Source organism: Protomyctophum bolini (genome assembly GCF_963924005.1).
Source record: "Protomyctophum bolini genome assembly, chromosome: 4".
Lineage (NCBI taxonomy): Eukaryota > Metazoa > Chordata > Actinopteri > Myctophiformes > Myctophidae > Protomyctophum > Protomyctophum bolini.
This window is the reverse complement of record NC_137865.1, coordinates 44,806,918-44,826,665: the sequence shown is the minus strand read 5'-3', so window position 1 is coordinate 44,826,665 and position 19,748 is coordinate 44,806,918. Positions and strand designations below refer to the sequence as shown.

The 19,748-nt window shown below is 43.8% G+C and overlaps 1 protein-coding gene across 2 annotated transcripts in view; it reads right to left on the bottom strand.

Annotated features, from left to right (window-relative positions):
- zcchc14 (zinc finger, CCHC domain containing 14) overlaps positions 1-19,748 on the bottom strand; it is a 43,476-nt gene that overhangs the window by 8,032 nt on the left and 15,696 nt on the right. The window contains exons 5-12 of one of the 2 annotated variants that reach the window (XM_080761587.1): positions 14,190-14,260; positions 13,731-13,802; positions 12,213-12,280; positions 11,301-11,542; positions 9,068-9,104; positions 5,405-5,849; positions 4,645-4,733; positions 1,135-1,256 (exon numbers count right to left, since the gene is read on the bottom strand). In XM_080761587.1, the coding sequence (XP_080617713.1) occupies positions 1,135-1,256; positions 4,645-4,733; positions 5,405-5,849; positions 9,068-9,104; positions 11,301-11,542; positions 12,213-12,280; positions 13,731-13,802; positions 14,190-14,260 (1,146 nt within the window). The remainder of the gene's footprint in view (positions 1-1,134; positions 1,257-4,644; positions 4,734-5,404; positions 5,850-9,067; positions 9,105-11,300; positions 11,543-12,212; positions 12,281-13,730; positions 13,803-14,189; positions 14,261-19,748) is intronic. The other variant, XM_080761588.1, reaches the window with a different exon arrangement.

Sequence of the window (19,748 nt, the reverse complement as noted above, 5' to 3'; positions counted from 1 at the left end):
AATGAAAACAGTAAATGAAAAACCATGGCACCCTCACGTATTAGAAGGACAAATATCAGTCAACAGAAAAAAAGGTTGGGTGTTTTCAATTAATCTATCATGGTTAAAATGGAGTTTGAAGTTATAATGGGTTTGTATAGGAAAGGGGCGAGGCAGCTAAAATGAATATCAAATATCTAAATACTGAATCAAGTAACTTAAAAACCGTCTGCAGTGTTTACATAAGCCTGAGTAGACGATGAAATGGCCAAAAACATACTTAGTTACTTTCATCCACTGTAATGTACCCATCCCAATGTACTGAATAAATATATATAAGAGCATCTCACGGCGGCACGCCGCCCAGCGACCCAGGTCACGCGATGCTGTCCAGACAGCCGCGCATTCTTCTCCTTCCACTTCCTATTCCCTGACAGAGAGCGCATGTGGGAGGAGAAGATCAAACGGTCTGGTCCAGATGTTACCTCCGAGCACGACCAGATGAACGGTGTCGAGTTTAGAGGCAAGTCCCGTTCAAAGGTATACAGTTTGTCTGGGTCAACTCAACGCTCATCCAGACGGACATGGGAAAACAGAGTGGAGAGGAGACCCACGGGGTGTTACTGTATATCAGTCACTTGGAAGCAGAAAGCTGCTTCACCGTGTTTTTTTTGGGCACATCGAGCAGGCCAGCAGTGGAGGACCTGAGGGGGGGCGGTTTGGGACATTTCTAGGTAGGAACTTGGTGCGAGACCTGGCAGAAGGAAGAATTGTCGAGTCAGTCGATGGCAAAATGTCCTCCTATAATCTGGACCATTGATATACTGCGTGGGCCTGCATTACTGTGTTCACTGTGCACTGCTCCACTCCCCTGTTAGGATTTGTTGGAGTTCAGAATCAAAAACCTGCAAGCCTGAGCATGATTGGACTGCGGATCCATGTTTTTCGCTTGGTTTTAACATTGCACTGCGATAGACCAAAAACCCCCTCAGGTTCGACCGGTTGATCTTCAAGATGTGGTTTCCCAGCCCTGGTTGGACTTCGGACAGTTCATATAATAACAGCAACTTGTTTAGAATATGATTCATGGATGAAAGCAGGTCACAAGTTACAATTATTATTAATTTTGTTTTTTTTACTCATGATGGTGGTTACCTGAAGTGGATGAGGGTTGTGCTAAGGGCCCCATGTGACTGGAGGGGGTAACCCGGGCGATGCCGCCACACGACACTGGGAACTGGGAGGCTACGTAGCGCTTCTCCATCTTCATCTCCCTGCTGGACGGACGGACACACACACTTTAACTTGTTCACGTTTTTAATTAAATACGATTCATGCTATCTATGGTATTCAATTCAATTTGATTAAAGTGTCAAATCACACAATTTGTCTCAAGACACTTTACATATAGAGCAGAAAACCAACAAAGATCCGACAGGATGGTATAATAAGCTCACATGGTATAAGATTACAATGTGTCGCATCGCGATGCATTGTGAGCTTGTAGATCTGCTATTTGAACTGAACATTTTTGTTTTGTTTTGTAATAATAATCTAGTAGTAAGTAGTAACTAAAGTTTTAAAATAATTGTACAATATTAGTAAAAGTACAATATATGCCTCTGAGATTAGAGGCAAATAGTAAAAAGTACTGGAAATTGAGTAGAAGTTAAAAGTACTGGAAAAAACCCTTTTGGTTTAAAAACAACCAAAAAATAGCAGATCTACAAGCTCGTAGCTTGTAGATCTGCTATTTTTGAAAAATCGAGCTTTTTCAGAAAACTGTCAGGATGTAGAAGACTTTTTTAGAATCTGATCTCAGGTCAAAATGGGTTAAGTACAGTACTTAAGTAAATGTACATATAGTTACTTTCCACCACTGGCTGTGATGTCAGCCATCTACTGTATTTCTGCTGGGGTCCAGTACAAACAACCAACATTCTAGTGTTGAGTTTGACCCACTTCCAAGTTCCAATGCTATCAACCCATAATCACCAATATGTTACTCATGAAGACTTAGGAATAGCGGAGGTGAAATGACTGATGCCGCCGAAGCGAAAAAGTAACATTGTGAAGCTGGCTCATGTGGCTGGTTAAGACTGAGGTTAAGTTTCTGGTTGAAGGACTTCAGTGTTTTGTACAAAGAATGGTTGCTTTCGCCATCTTTGTTGAAGAAGAGTCTGGGCAATTATGTTTTAGTTACTTTTATGAAACTGACTTACGTGGCTGGTTAAGACTGAGGTTAGAGGCTAGATTTAGGGTTAGGGTTTGTAATAGTCGGACAACGCGACCAATGCCACATTGAACAATAGCTGACAACAACAACAACAATGTCTCTGCTCCAGTAGAGCCTACTGGCTCCATTATATGGTCTAGATATGGTCTAGATGGGTTGACACTAGTGACCTAAAAGTTTTGTGTCCTGAATCCTGGAAATAGACCTGGTTCACTCTATGGCCACCAGAGGGAGGCATTGTCCTCTCAAAAATCATTCTTAAATCACAGTGACACTTTGGTAGAGGTTTCCTTGATGTAGCTGCAGAACTGTCAAGCTTCTAGTCGCTCTCATGGAAAGACACCATTAAGAACTTTCCACTTTCTCTCTAGTGCTGGTGCAGTGCAGTACACACACACACACACACACACACACACACACACACACACACACACACACCCACACACACACGCGTCATCACCTGCTAAATGGGAATGCGTTGAAACTCTGAATGGAAACAGGGGATATAGATACCGATCTGGAATCTAGGTGTGTGGGAGTACAGTGTGTGAATGAAAGTGTGCACGTGCATAAGAGTGGATGTGGTCGTGTGTGTGTGTGTGTGTGTGTTCTATTATCTCTTTCTGAAGTACACACACATTATCTACCTCAGCTCATCTAGAACTGTAGTTAACCATTGACCACCGCTGGTCCTTATTATGCACCAACATCACTGCTGATAATCACAGCCTGTTAATAGTTAAGGGGAGACATGATCAGCCTCTGCTCACCACGTTGTTGGCTCCACCCACCGTGTGCAAAACACTCCGTAGTAAAAGGCCTGTGTTCGTTTAACTTAACAAGAGTTAATTTCACACTAGGGAGTGATCAATTTAACACTGATGTTGATTCACGTGTTTCTCAACACCACGCCGCCCTCAAGTACGCCTGTGTCAATGTTCTGCTTTTCTACTACACTGACCGTGTGTTTAGGTTCAACATGACATAATATTTTACTTACTACTTTACCTACTTTAACCAGCTGTGAGCCTGATATTGACAGTGGTATTGACCAATTTCTAATACTTTTTACTTTTACAATACTCCGAAACGGTTGAGAAATGACAGAGTTACCGTGTGGGGGTCCCTCTACTGTACCCTCTGTACTGTACTGTACTGTACTGTACTGTACTGTACTGGCACACCCGAAATCATCATATATACAGTTAATACGTGCGTGTGTGTTTGTGTGTGTGTTAGGTTGCGTGGTGACAAACAACCATGCTGTTTTCTTTTTTTTTAATGTTTTTATCCCACGATTATTTTCCACCCAGTGTCAATTATCTAATTTAATCCTGGGCACTACACTTCCTCTGCCAACCTGGGGGGGGGGGGGGGGCAGCCCAACCATGCTGTTTTCGTGCCCAGACACCCACCCACACACATTGCTCCGTAAGGAGTGGTTGCACCACTCAAAAAAATCAGCTGCGCCAAGATCTGCCAAGTCTCGCTGCTCTGCCAGAGCAGAGCCGGTTGGGTGGCTAGGCTAACGGTTTTCTTGGGACATCTTCGGTCGTAATGGCTAGCTACATCTCTCATTAAAAACATAGGATTTTTTATTGAATATCTTAGTTATAATGAAATTGAGATGACATGTTTTTTTAGGTGTAACAATATTACACTTGAGGGTGTGCGTTACCGTCATTAATGGCACTTCTGCACTGCCTATGGAACTTGCCTATTGGCTCATTCCTGCATGCAAAGCAGGTGATGACAGTATACCAGTATTACCCTCTCGTGTAATATTGCTTAAGTGAGTGCTCAACTGCTGCTGCTTGTAATCCCATAATGAAACAGAGTCAACAGACTATTGTCTGTTACATTCCTGACAAGTGAAGACAGTGAAAGGGAACTTAGGTAACGTTTAGTATAGTTCCGTGGGTGCTGGGCTAAAGAGTCTCCGCGGTTCCAAAAGGGTAGAGCCAGCCCGCACACCAAAGCAGTTACAAAAACTTTCTTTTTTCATCTTTATTCTTCCAACTACGGTACACACATGTGTAGCTGCTTTGGTTTGCAGAGCTCTAGCCTTTTTGAAGTAAAGACAGTGGAAAAACTAGCACTGGAAGCATCGAGGCCTCATTATTCACACACTGACTTCAGTAGACAGTGAAACATGCACTGGAGGCATCAAGGCCTCATTATTCACACACTGACTTCTGTAGACAGTGAAACATGCACTGGAGGCATCAAGGCCTCATTATTCACACACTGACTTCTGTAGACAGTGAAACATGCACTGGAGGCATTAAGGCCTCGTTATTCACACACTGACTTCTGTAGATAGTGAAACATGCACTGGAAGCATCAAGGCTTCATTCATTTCACACTGACTTCTGTAGACAGTGAAACATGCACTGGAGGCATCAAGACCTCATTATTCACACACTGACTTCTGTAGCTCCAGCTGAGTCTTGAGCTTCTTCTTGGCTCCCTGGGTCAAGTCATACTTGTTCAGGTCCTCCTCTGTCAGTGCTAGGAACTGTGGGAAATGCAGAACAGTGGTTTAGAGTGGAAAACACCTGTGCCTGTCTTTGCAAACTCTTAACATCTTAAAACCAAAATGTTGAATTGTGTGTTTGAGCTCACATGCCCTTTTGATGTGAATCAAAAGGGGGGGGGGGGTAACTGCCTGTCAGTGGGGAGTGTTGGCTGGGAGGAGGAATAGGACTAAGGCCCTATATGTCCTCTCTGGGGGGGGCTACCTGTCAGTGGGGAGTGTTGGCTGATGAATGAATATCAACATCCTAATACATCCTAATACTGGGGGGTCAAATTTTGACAGGCAAACATTTTGTTTGAAATAGACACTCATGTTTGAGCTCACATGCCCCCAAATCACAGGACCCCAAATCATACCTTAGAAAGCATGAGTGTCTATTTCAAACAAAGTGTTTTTGACTGGGGGGGTCATATTTTGACAGGAGGAATTGCCTGTCATAATTTGATCCCCCTGTATTAGGATGTATTAGGATGTTGATATTCATTCATCAGCCAACGCTCCCCACTGACAGGGTAGTTACCCTGTTAAGGGCATGTGAGCTCAAACCCACAATTCAGCATTTTGGTTTTAAGATGTTGATATTCATTTTGTATTCATCCTTAGGACCCCAAATCAAATCTTGGAAAGCATGAGTGTCAAAAGAAACTCACCTCCTCCATGGTGAGTTGTTTGAAGACCGGGTAGTACTTATGGAGGCGCAGCCGACGCAGCCAGTCCAGGATGCCGTTCTGTTCCGGAGCGTTGACCAGGGACTGGGGGGAGCTCTGGGAGTGCGAGTGGTGGTGCTGGGACTGGGAGGAGTGGACCTGCTGGCTAACGGGGTGACCGCTGGTCTGGTGCTGCAGGCCATACGACAAGTAGTGGGACTGAGAATGCAGGTCGCTCTGAGTCTGAGACGGGTCCGCCGACGGCACCCCCCCGGGGGCGCTGGGAGGCTGGGCCGGGGGAGGGAGCGAGGGCAGCTGAGGGGAATGCCTGAGGGGAGCTACGGAGGGAGGCAGAGGGGGGAGCGAGGGGAGGTGCAGAGGGGAGCGATGGTTCAGGACGGAGCAGTGGATGCTCACAACGGGCTGGATGCTGGCCACGCCACACACCCTGAGACAGACAGACAGACAGACAGACAGGAAAGATAATCATAATGCTGTGTTAAGACACATTATTATTATTGCACAATTTACAAGTATACAAGCTGTGAATTAATTTGTGTTTTACTATATCTGTATTTTGTGCTAATGTCCCAATACTCGAGGTACATTTTATACCGGTCCGTAACAATACATTTCAACTGCTTTCATTCAACTGGCACTTTGTCATTGCAGGGGAACATTTTAGCTGATCTGCAAGCTCATGTATCGTATCGCGACGTGTTGTGAGCTTGTAAATTAGCTATTTTTGCTACGAACACAGGTGTGCTTTGAGAGTTTGACTTCGCCCATCGGTGTGCCTTAAGTCACAGAATGGTTTGAAAACTATTGCGATAGAGAGCACCCTTATTACTGTTTCAATAACATTCCACCTTGCGCACACACACACACACACACACACACCTGAAGCTACCTATTACATACTTGAACTGCTACCACAGCCGTCTAGTAATGAAGGCTGAACTAGGTTTCAAAGCCTGGCCGACGGTACGTCAAACAGACATGCGGTGTACCAGCATGACTGTGTCATATCACAGCAACACAATTCAATGACATGCTTTGATCTCTCTAAACCCAAATTAAAATGTTTACATTCTCTCATTCACTTTGTGGTACCTGTGGTGGTAAGTGGCTAAGTAAGTACAATTTTTGAGGTATTTGATTTATGTGAGTTGTCAATTTCCAAAACTTTTACTTCTACTCCACTACATCTTACTTTTATAAATTATTATTAGTAACTAATTATTATTACAAAGTGTACATTAACCACTTCAGCCCTATATATATATTTCGGTCATTTGAAAATAGCCGATCTACAAGGCTCACAAAGAAAAAAAATATATACTTATATTTGAAAACTTGAAATGGGGCATTCTGCACAAAGAGTACTTTTACTTTTGGTACTTTAAGTAATTACTTAAGCCAGAATACTTTTATACTTTTACTCAAGTAAATATAGAATTCTGGACTTTTACTTGTATTGAGTATTTTAACATTATATATTAATAATGTTGTTTCCACTTTGAAGGATTGTCAATCCCATCTTTACGCGGACGACACCGTTTTATATTGTGTTGACGATTCGTTTGAGGTTGCCACTTGCTTTTAATACTCTCCAGGATGCCCCTGGTTGAGCTAAGACTTGTTTTAAATGCAAGTAAAAACAAAATGTATGCTGTTTTCTAGGACCATGAATACTGACTTGGATAGTGTACTTCTGCAAGTGGCTCCACGATTGAGAAGGTCAATGAATATAAATATAATTGCTTAATTGGCATCTGGCTTGACGATAAACTTTCTTTTAAATTTCATATTGTTGATCTTTGTCTCCAAACCAAGACAAAAACTAGGTTTTCTTTATAGCAATAAATTCTGTTTTCCAAATTCCAGTAAAAAAAGCTATTATTGAGACCACTTTCCTCTCTGCCCTGGACTACGGGGACATAATTTATAGGTCTGCTGCTAAGCTTTGGCACCTATTTTTATATAAAGCCATTGCTGGGATGCTCCCTGGCTATCTTTGTTCCATGTTAGAACTGAACAATAGCACCTATCTAGTGATTTCTTAAGGCTCAGGGACGGTTCCTCAGGCTCAGACAGAGTCGGGCAAAACAGCTTTCTCTGTCAGTCAGTGGCCCAACTTCGTGGAATGAACTCCAAAACCTTTTAAAACTGAGCTCCCTGCCATCCTTCGGTCAGTTCAAAGGAATGCTCCAGAACATTCTTCCTACCGTGATTGCTCCTGCTTCAATTGATTTATTTTATTTCATTGACTGGTTGTTCTGCATAAAGTTCATCTGTAATTTATCCTGATTTATAATGTATTGTGTTGATGATGATGATGATGATGATGATGATGATGTATTGTGATGATTTCTACATTGCAGCATTGATGTATTGTATGGTGAGACCACTGAACATGACGAGAGTACATATAGAATTCTGGACTTTTACTTGTAAGAGAGTATTTTAACATTATATATGAGGAGGAGGGGGATTTGATGTGCTTGTTTAAGCATCCCCTCAGGCTCTCCCAAAGGTCCCAAGATCACGACCAGCAGTTAAGGGTGATTGGGGCTTTTTTGCTGTCTAAGCTCCTAGACTCTGGAATGTCCTACCCGAGGGTATGCAATGAGCTGACTCCGTATCGCCTTTTAAATGACTCCTAAAAACATACATGTTAAATGCCCCCCTCCTACTAGTAGTAAGGGATAATGTGCAATTTTAGACTGCGACAGTGGAGGGGGCGCTACCTCAAGCGAACTTGAGCCACGAGAGACACCACAGAGCGTGCTAAAGTGTGCGAGTTGCCGTGGCAAGCATTGCGAAGTTGGCTTAGCCAACTCAGCCCCATTGGAGTTGTGACCCGAATGGTATTACATCATGTTCTGGCGAGAGCGTTTGCCCCAACTGGCACTCAAAGTGGCTACTGGCCAATCACAGCGCATCCTTGCACAAGTGCACTGGCCAATCTCAGCGTGTCCTTACTCAAACACACACTATCAGAGGCTACATTATTCATGATCTGGACAAAAACAAAATCTAGTTTTCAAAGCATATTATTACCAGTGAAGAGCAGGGATATCATTTGGCAAGAAGCAAAACATTTGTGTTGGATAACAGCCAAAAAATACTTTTGTAAATATTTGATGCATTCAAATGCATTAACTATTTACAAAAGTATTTTTCCCCTGAACCAAACAGGACATCCCATGTTCACTCTCAAAATATTATTATTCACATGCAAACAAGAAACAAGCAGTAGCAAATAATAATAAAAGTTATCTATATTTGTTTTTACAAAAAAAGACACACACACACACACACACATTTGATAGAGGTACATAAAACACTGCGAGCAGGCAAGGTCCGAGACGGAGTCAAGTCCAAGTCAAATTAAGGGGCGAGACCGAGACGAGACCGAGTAAATGAAAATGTGGAATCGAGACCGGACTTGAGACGAGTCAAGGACTTGAGCACTATACAACACTATCAAAGGTATTATGAATGTTGTTATTTTCTACAGGTGGCATTCTGATCACAAGCTTGTTTGCTGAACCTCAAAGCTGCCAGCGGTTCACTTTTGTGTGTGATCCTAAACCCCTGCCTAACTAAACCCTGCTATTAGGGGAAGAGGGAGAGTCAAAGGGTGTGGGTGGGGTGTTGTACCTGCTGACTCCTTTGTACTGCATCACACAGCCAAGATCTGAAAAGACAAGATAAAAGCGTTCAATCGTAATCATCATCCAAATTGTGAAACAATGTCATATTTTGTTTCACAATACATATTTGATAGTCAGTGGGTTTTTTTTCTCTCTCTTATGATAGAAAACATTTGCAAATCAACTGTTACTTAAAATAAAGTTGTGTAACAATAACACATAAATATGTCATTTGTACAGTATATTTTATAATCAAATAATAATGAATTACTGCTAGAAAGAATAAGCAAAGGAATAAGCCAAAATAAATAAAAAGAAGAGTATCATCTTGGCTTGGGTTGTGATAAAGGGGAAAAGCCTGTCCTGAAGGCTTCAAACTCTGCCAAGAGATCAAATCTACGTGAGATAGATTTGATGCATCCTATCAACAAAGGTTTCAAACATTGCCGTTGTCACGTGTGGCCACTATAAATCTGTGCGTATGGAACACAGGCAGCATACTGTACTTATCCCTTGAAGTGTGTGACCCAAGTATGATAAATGCAACACTGCCTGGACATGGACACGAGACCGGGATTCGTGTGGGCGTGCAGTGCACGGTAACACGTTACACACGTTGCACAATGATAGTCAACGGACCAGCGCGTTCATGTGTTTGGGCCCAGCGCTGCGATACCAAATTCGGCCACTATGTCCATTTGGCCTCAGGGTTTCCTCCGGGTGCCGTCTCTATTAATATATGCTCTAAGGCGTGCACGGTAACACGTTACAGTAGACCTACAGTAGACACAGTCACATTAGCCCTGCATGGCTCCCTTGGGGACTCCTGTGAGTCTGGCTCTCCCAGACATACACACATACTCATGCATGCACACACACATGCATGCAAAAAGTAGTAGTACAAGCATGCACGTGTGTGCACAATACTCACTGCTTTGGGGGGGGGCTATAAATAATACCCGAGATGAGGTCACACTCATGTACTCTCATACACGCACGCATGGGCGGCACACACACGGCACGCACGTGCGCACTCACACGCACACGCACGCACAGACACATTAATATGAGGTCGCCAATACTCCAGGCCTCCCAACACAAACATGCCACACTGAATTCCCAAAGCAGACCAAAATAGAGCCCCGGCCCGGCTCGAACACTCCCCCACCACACACACACACACACACACACACACACACACACACACACACACACACACACACACACACACACACACACACACACACCTCCAGAACCCCAACTGAAAATCCCCCCCGACAGCCAGAGTCCTCTCTCACTACTTCTGTAGCCTCACCTTCACTGTCATCATTGCCACCAACGACGACCTTGTTAAATCAACACTCCAGATCGTGCTGTTTGCTCACCCACCAAACCCCCCGAAAACCGAGAGATGCGGAAAACCCGTTCGTCCTGTTTTCGTTTCGCCTTGTTTGTTGGCACATCTTTTCTTGCATGATCCAAGAATGGAAAACGTTTTATTTTTATTTATTTATTTATTTTATTCCCACCACCCAGCTACAACAAACCCCTGTGCTTCCTAGTCCACACCCCAACCGCGATAATGTTTTTTGGCTAAAGTGTTCTTGCTGGAAACGTAAACGGGTGTCCAAAAACATCCGAAACATCCGTTGAGACCACAGCGAGTTCCTCAACGAGTCGCCGCTTTGTCTCGCCGTAAACATCAATGGAAAAAGTCCAACTTTCCTCAACTTTTGCACACAACTTTTTGATTGCTCGTTCCACCTCATGTTTCAACAAACTCACTCCTTGACTTAGATCAGTGGTTCTCAACCTTCTCGGTCCGTGACCTCCCCAAAATAATCCTACTTGAACAGGGGACCCTGTGTGGGATCCTGTTGAGAACCACTGCCACAGACAATGCATGGTGGAATCATGCCAATTTATTTTTGCAGATTTCTTTTTTGGGCTTTTTATGCCATAGTGAAGTAAGTTAGACAGGAAACGGGGGGAGAGAGAGAGAGAGAGAGATGGGGAGTGACACGCAGCAAAGGCCATCGGGAACTCGAACCCGCAACGTGCTGTCAGGCTACAACCGGAGCCTAGGTGGCCGGACCGCTGGCCTCTATGTATTGTCTTTGCTGTAGCCTTTACATGTTGTTTTGTATGCTACTGTTCTGTTCTTTATGTACATTATTTCCATGTTGAACAGGCTGTGAAAACAGTGAAGGCTAATCTAATGTAATCTTATAGTATCTTACTGTTGCTGGAGGTGAACGTAGATGCCGTTGCCACAGGAGCCATGGGAGGGGAGGAGGGCGACGTAGACAGGGAGGAGGAGGAGGAGGAGAGAGGCGGAGGGCAGGCAGGTGGAGGAGGAGGAGTGGAGGAGAAGAGAGACGAAGGGCAGGCGGGTGGCGAAGGTGACGGAGGAGTGGTGGAGGAGAAGAAGAGCTGCACAGACTGATGCTGGAGGACGTGGCTGGGCAGTGCAGTCAGACACCTGCATGGAGACACAGTTAAGTTGCGTTCACACGCGGGGCAGATGAAACGATGCAGTCTACCATTCTTTGTCAAGCTACAAAGCAGCTATGATGACGTGCAAAGCTTAGGCAAATTATGCTGCAATGCATTTTTGCATCGCTTCTTCATCTGCCCGTGTGAACTGTGAACGCACCATTACACACACAGGCCTGATGGTGCGTTCACACGGGCAGATGCAAAGATACCAGTCATTGTCAATGGAAGCCAGCGACGTGAAGCTATACGAAGCACATCCGACGTTTGTAGCAAACGATACAAAAACGTACAAATTGAAGCTGAGCTGGGTTCAGCTTCCAGATGCAAAGATGCAAAGCTACAAAGTGTTGCTGTTGTGTGTCGGAGGCCGCCATGCCACTAAGGAACGCACGCTTGACGGCGTCAAGGACCGTGTGAGCAAATATACAAAGTGACACATTTGATGTGGTCTTTGCATCTCTGCATATGCCCTATTCATTCATTATTCATCTATTCGTTCATCTATTGAAAAATACGTTATTTAGTTAGAGATTGTGAAAACCTTTTTTAGGATCGGCCTCGGTTCATCTGGGTATGTCCTTGGAATATACTTAAGTATATGATAATATTGTATTAAGTGTCAAGTGCTTTTCATAATATAATAAATAACTAACCTGGGGTCCAGCTCCAGGGACTGAGAGAGGAGCTTCTCTAGTCCTTCCTCGGGAAATACATGTGACAGCTGAGGGACACACACATCACATGACCAACTGGATACTCGCATACACTCAATTTACAATGTAGGCGTTAGGATCACAAGTAAACCAAGATCATCCGTCTGACAGTAGAATATCCGTACACTCCACGCAATAAATAAAATGACATACACCACAGCAATATAACAATGCAGCACAGGATACTAGAAGAAAACTATGAAAACCATATTAAATAAATATCTTGATGCTGCTAGGGGTGCAACGGTTCAGTTAGACCACGGTTCGGTTCGAACCTCGGTATGGGGGCCACGGTTTCGGTTCGGTTTCGGTACAGTAAAAAAAAATACCCCCTTGTGAAGTGATCCCCAGGAACGCGCCCTACTGTACCCTCTACTGTACTGTACTGTACTAGTGTCACTGTACTGGCACACACGAAATCATCATATATACAGTTAATAATGTGCGTGTGTGTTAGGTTGTGCACAGGTGGTGAAAAACAACCACGCTGTTTTCATGCTCATACCCAGCCAGCCAGCCAGGCAGTGGCTTGCACCACTCAAAAAAGTTTATTTATAGCATTTTCTTTTCTTCTCTTTTTTTTAGCATATATTATTTTATTAGGCATTTCTGCCTTTTCATTATTTTAATGGGGGAAAAAAACCTTATATTGCTATTTTAATGTGCCTCATCATTATTTTTAAGGGGAAATAAATGCACCTATGCGCTCACACGGGGCATTAAGCACATGCAGGAAAGAGGAGAGGAGAGTGTCTCCTGGGAGGGGAGTCATTCACAGTGAATGCGTCGTGTCTCAGAAAAATAGCCTACAAAAGTTTACAATAAGTCTACATGAGGATTTAAGGATATTATGCTTATATTATTAGAAGAAGGGCTTCTATCTACAGTCATGGATTGGACATGGGAGTATTTTGTTGGTACTTTTCTGACGGAATGAATGTCCTGCTGCGGGTTGTTTTTGCTCTCACTCTCCCTCTTAATTAGCACTCAAACAGCGAGTGCAGATGCAGAATCAGATCTGAACAAACTTACAACGACCGTGCTTAGAAGCCTGTTGGCGCGAGGTTACTCCGCTGTGTGTGTCTCTGTGTATGACGATCAATAATTATTCCAAGAACGACGTTTAAAGACGAGTGCTGGATTCTCCTCATCATGCCGTCTCTCTCTCTGTGTGTGTGTGTGTGTGTGTGTGTGTGTGTAGGGGGTGGGCCGACAGAGTGCTACACTTCTGTGACCGAAAGAGTGCTAGACTTCTTAGTAGGACGGTGTGTGACCGATAGAGTGCTAGACTTCTAAGTAGGCCAGTGTGTGACCGAGAAATACATTCTTCGCAGCTGTAATAAATTAATTAATGCAAACCGAAATAGCGCGGTTCATTAGAGCGCATTGAACCGTGTATGTGGAACCGAACGGTTCGGTTTTCGGTTGAAAACCGTTGCACCCCTAGATGCTGCTGACCTGGGAAAGCAGCTCCGTCACCTCCTGTTGTGTTCTGACCACCGATGACACACATCCATCTGACCAACTGGCCTGGACGTGAGAGAGAGACAGAGAGAGAGACCAGTGGAGGAAAAATGTAAGTTATTAATAAACTATTTTAATAAATAAAAAGTTAAACTTCAAAAACATGTGCTTCTCGGTTATTTGATTAATTGAAAAGATAGAATAATCATTAATAAAATAATTGATTGACAGATATCAACGCTCAAGTGGGGGAATAGAGGACGAGAGGATGAAGAGAGTGGAGGAGAGTTTGAAACAGGAAACGATGGAGGGAAGTAAAAAAAGAAAAAAGAAGAATTAAGAAGAAGTGAAAATAATAATCTACAAGCTTGCAACACTGCGCAAAGTGACGCGTTGTGTGAGCTTGTAGATCTGCTATATTCACTAGTTCGGGTCCACTCAAAGTACACTCACCTCCAGCACAAATTCACTGACGTCGTCAGACTTAAGCGTCAGCGCTCTCAGCGCCACTTTCTCCATCACCACTGAAATGACAAGGGAAACGCGTGTGTGGAGGCGTTGTTTCCTTTACCCATTATTCATTTGTCGCCTGCTGTGTTTGACAGTAAGTATTGTACTGTATGTAACATATTCTACCTTATATGCACCTTAACCCATTCTGACCTGAGATCAGATATTAAAAATGTCTTCTACATCCTGACAGTTTTCTGAAAAAGCTATGTTTCTCTATGTCAGTCGTTCTTCGATTTTTCAAAAATAGCAGACCTACAAGCTCGTAGCGCGCCACTCGGTGGCGCGCTATGAGCTTGTAGATCTGCTATTTTTCAATAGCTATAAAGCATAACATAATGCTAACACCAAAAGGGGTTCCCGCGCAAAATGGGTTAACTGTAACTGGCTGTTTTCCTATTGTGTGACTTGCACTGGAAATGTCCTTTATACAAGGCATTCTTACAGTACATCACTGTTTATGTGGACATAAATAAATATTCCAAGTGCGTGCATGCGCTGTACGGTATAAGTGCCTTAATGTTTGCCTCTGCCACAAAGACATGCCACGTCTAGTCCATCGGCTAGGAGGAGGTCCATTACAGTAACTAGAAGGTGAGAGTTAAATAGATGGGAATGTTAACAAGATGGGTGTGTGTGTGTGTGTGTGTGTGTGTGTGTGTGTGTGTGTGTGTGTGTGTGTGCCTCCAGGTACATATTTAGACATAAGTTAGCCTCCTGTCTATCTGAAACCACAACAGATAAACATGCAGGGATAGCACAGAGAGAAAAGGAGAGAGAGAGAGAGAGAGAGAGAGAGAGAGAGAGAGAGATGAGGGAATTAAAACATAAAAAAAGATGCAACACACCTGCAAACAACTAGACAGCTTAACGAGAGAGAGAGAGAAAGAGAGAGGTAGACCGAGATGCAGAGAGAGAACTCAAATTATAACAGGTCGTTTCGAGGAAGCAATCTGATTGGCTGAAATAGCCATCTAGCCGTGCTTAAAGGACCACTTAAACAAAAATGTTTTACAAAAATGTTTAGATTTTCATTATCGTGAGAACGATGGCTTCCATTTTCGCATTGCAACTTTTCAGGACTAGAAAGCCTGCAGTTTCTATTAGCTTGTATTCCCCACCGATGATGTCACTGGAAGACGGTTTCTGATTTGCCCACAGCCCTCCTGTGAGAGACAGACAGAGTAGAAAAAAATTGCGCCATTTTTTCATGATTATTAGTGAGGACCTATTATATGAACTTATGAAGATAGGTTGAAAAGTGGTGAAGTTGTCCTAATCAAAACATAAAAATCAGCTGGGCTGATCGAGTCTCGCTGCTCTCCCAGACAGGGTTGCTAGGCTAGAGATTTTCGAGGGAAATCTTTGGTTGTAGACTAGTGGCTACATATGTCATTAAAAAATTAAGGATAACTGTTGTATAATCGCAATATTATACTCGAGGGTCGTGCTTTGATGTCATTAATGGCGTGCCATTAATAATAATGAATTGCATTTTTATAGCGCTTTTCCAAGTGCTCAAAGCGCTTTACAATGGTTCATTCATTCATACATTGGGAGTTAATGACGGTAAAGCACACCCTCCTCCTGTAATATTGCTTAAATGTATACAGTATGATTAAATTAATAATGGTACATGTCAGATATGATCCGGACAAACAATCTCACACATCACACACACACACACACATGCATGCACAGCACACACACGCACAGACTCCAAACATCCCTCGCCACCTTGTCTTGTGCCCGCTGGGCAGCAGCTGTGGAAGTCTCTAAATGCCTGCTGTCATACACACTAATCCAGGCTTCGGGCTACACGCACGCGCACTCACGCACCCACGCACACATGACCCCAACTGCACAGTAGTAGTATAACTCTTGCGGTGTGTTCGCATGTTATAATGACTCATAATTATAACAAAAACAACAATAAAAGATAATGTTTTACATTCAACCTCTCAACAAATGAACCCACCCCCAGATAAATCTTTATCTCTCTCGCCCTCTGTCCGTCTCGCTCTCTCTCACTTCATCTACCATTGATGTTTTTCTGTTGTTGCTCCAGACAAGGCAGGGTGTACACAAACATGTACAGTAACACAAGGTGTACAAAAACATGCAGTGCCGTGCACAAGGTGTGGCTGCTTCAGTTTGACCTGAGTCAGCCGAATACTGCAAACACCCACAAGTTCTTACAAAGGGAAATCATTCCACAAACTTAAAAGTAAGTGTGTGTGTGTGTGTGTGTGTGTGTGTGTGTGTGTGCGCGCGTGTCCGTGTGTGTGTGTGTGTGCGTGCGTGTGGTGTTTTATGCTGCCGACAGCTATGCGGTGTGACCATGAGGTAGTGAGATAGTTGGTTATTGTGTTACAGACAGAGGCTGGAGGCCAAGACAACAGACTGACAGACAGACTGGCCCCCCCGTCCACTTCACCCCTCCCCCCACCCCGGCTGGCCGGGAATCGAACCCGGGACCTTCTAGCTGTGAGGCAACAGCGCTATAACTGCAAGCGTCACTACAGTATGTGCTCCCCAAGCTTCCACAGCAGTTTTAGCCTTTACACAAATATCAATCAGAGACTATACTATTCTGGCTCTAGCCTTGCCTAGGGCCTGTAATGCAGGGGTTCTCAACGTTTTTATGGCTGGGGACCCCCTGGAAATGCTTTGGCCGTGTCTCGCGAAAATACATGATAAATAAATACTAAAACCAGATATAATCATTAAAGAAAGTTTATGCATGCACTTTTTATGCATGTGTACTACCGTATGTAAACTCTTAATTTCCATTTTCCAGCCATTCAGTTGCAAATTGCAATTGCTTTTTTTATACTATATATATATATTTATTAATCTTTTTGGGGCCCCCCACCAAATAATTTGGCGACCCCCCCCCCCCGGGGGACCCACAGGTTGAGAACCCCTGGTGTAATGCAACAGCAACATAATGAGGACGACAGAGGCCTGCCAATCAGGTGCTAGCGCTATAGATTGACACCAGGGGCCTTCCAATCAGGTGCCAGCGCTATACAGTAGATTGACAACACAGGGGCCTGCCTATCAGGCGCTAGCGCAATATAATGACTTTGCCAATGCCTCTCGGTCACAGACTGCTTGCTGCCGAGGACAATAATGTCACACATACATAGAATGCGTGATCCTTTGGCGCAGCACTTTCACCATGATCTTCTTTCAAAGGAGCTTTTGGGGGAGTGAGAAATAGAGGTATCATATTAAGCAGCCATATGGAAATAGCTATATATAGCTCTGCCAGCTTCTGCACAATGCAGAATGCCCAAATGAGTGCTGTCATCGATGCTCAACGGTCTGTCTGTTATGATGGTTGATGGCTCATAGGGCGGCTGTGGCTCAGGAGGTAGAGCAGGTCGTCCAATTCGAACCGCCGACCGGCGGTTCGAATTCCGGCTCCTCCTGTCCACATGTCGAAGTGTCCTTGGGCAAGACACTGAACCCTACATTGCCTCCAATGAGTTGGTCGGTGTGAGCTTGCCACCATTGGTGTGTGAATGTGGGAAGTGAGGACGCTGGCGTCGACTGTTCGCCGCTTCACCTCCCAATGTATGAATGAATGTAAAGTAATTGTAAATTGTAATTGTAAAGTGCTTTGAGCACTTGGAAAAGTGCTATAAAAATGCAATTCATAAAAATGCAATTCATTATGGTGAAACAGTACCATGCTTAAATAACATGCTGTAATTAGTAGACTAGCCTAGCCTAATATTGACTTTCCTACACCACTACGTATTGGTGTGCTATAATCACTGGCGGCGGGCTCAGGGAACGTTACCGTCTGCTTCCACACGCTGAATTGCCAATCAAAGTAATTTTTCAAAGGTTGGTTGCTTTAGTCTTCGCATATAAAAAGTGGACTAACTTGTGGAAAGACATGTTGGAGTACTCTTAACCCATTCTGACCGGGCACCCATTTTGGTGTTAGCATCATGTTATGCTTTACCTATTGAAAAATAGCAGATCTACAAGCTCATATCGCGCCACCGAGTGGCGCGATACGAGCTTGTAGGTCTGCTATTTTTGAAAAATTCGAAGAACGACTGACATTTTTAGAATCTGATCTCAGGTCAGAATGGGTTCATCAGACCAGTGTGTTGTCCAGTGGAAACCTCGTATGAATCTGATCTCAGGTCAGAATGGGTTAAAAACACAGTCAGACGATACATTTTTCTAATGTGACATTTCAACAGTCTGAGTCTTCCTCAGACTCTTTCCATGAATTAGTCCACTACTCCTGGACAATTTCCTGGAACATTTTTGTCCTTGGTTTTCGGAGCACGCCTCCTCATTCTCTCTAATTTCTGTAGTAATAAATAATAATAAAAAACAGCATAAGAATAGTGGAGAGTTTGGAAGAGACGAGAGTTTGCGGGGTGGGGGAAAATGGAGGGGAGGAAGTAAAAAACCCCTGGTGAGTTTATACTATGTTCAACATATTTAAGCTGACATGGGCACTCTTCCAATTGTGCTGGTGCACTTCTTGCATTTAATACTGACGGCAAAAGTCACGCTTTGCACAAAAAGGGTGGTCGACATCGCCTGGACCAAATCACCCTCGGCCTAAACTGAAAGTACTAAACATACCTTTAAACCATGTCACTTTCCCTCACTACCAATTCCGCTCTCTCTTACATTAGCCGAGCTTGCGTTCACCTTCTCACACACACACCCTAAGTAGGCCGTAGGCTATAGCATTCTTCCAGCTGAGCTGTTCAAATGTGTCAAGCATGTCACATCTTGTCCTCCTGGGTCTGAGTGGGTGTCATACGCCCACAGACATTTCATGCACAGACTGTACAAGCACAGGTGGGGGTTTGGGGGTGGAGGTAGTGATGTGCAGACAAACGGAGACAGTAAGAACATAATATAGCACAAGACCACAGAATGGGAAAGAATGCACACGTTTCCTGGTATGCCAACGCTATGGCAAAACTATCGATTATCTATATAGTGATTAAAGCATGAAACTAGAATAATCATTAGATTAGTGTAGAACCGGTCCAAACAGATTAGTTTATTAGCCACATGAACCCTTAGCGTCGGTCCCAATGTGGGCATTGTCATAATAGGCAAGATCTACAAGCTCACAATAGGTGACATTGTGAGACTGTAGAGCTGTATTGATCAACCGATCTCCCCAAACACGGTGATATGAAACACTGATTGGCAATTCCGTACATACACTACTAGAAAACCCCTAAATCCGTACAAACTGTATTGCACGTTAGAATCCTCCCCATAGACGAGGGGCGGCCCTCAACTGTCTCAAGCGAACTTGAGCAACGACAGCCACCACCGCGCAAGCTTAATTAACGGAGCGAGTTGCAGTGGTGGAAATTGCAAAAGTTCGATTGAGCCATCCGAGTTGCAACACGATAGGTACAGAATCGTAAATAATGTTGTGCATTTGCCCCAAATTAGATAATTTGGATGAAAGCCACGCCTCTGTCTCAGTCAAAACAATAG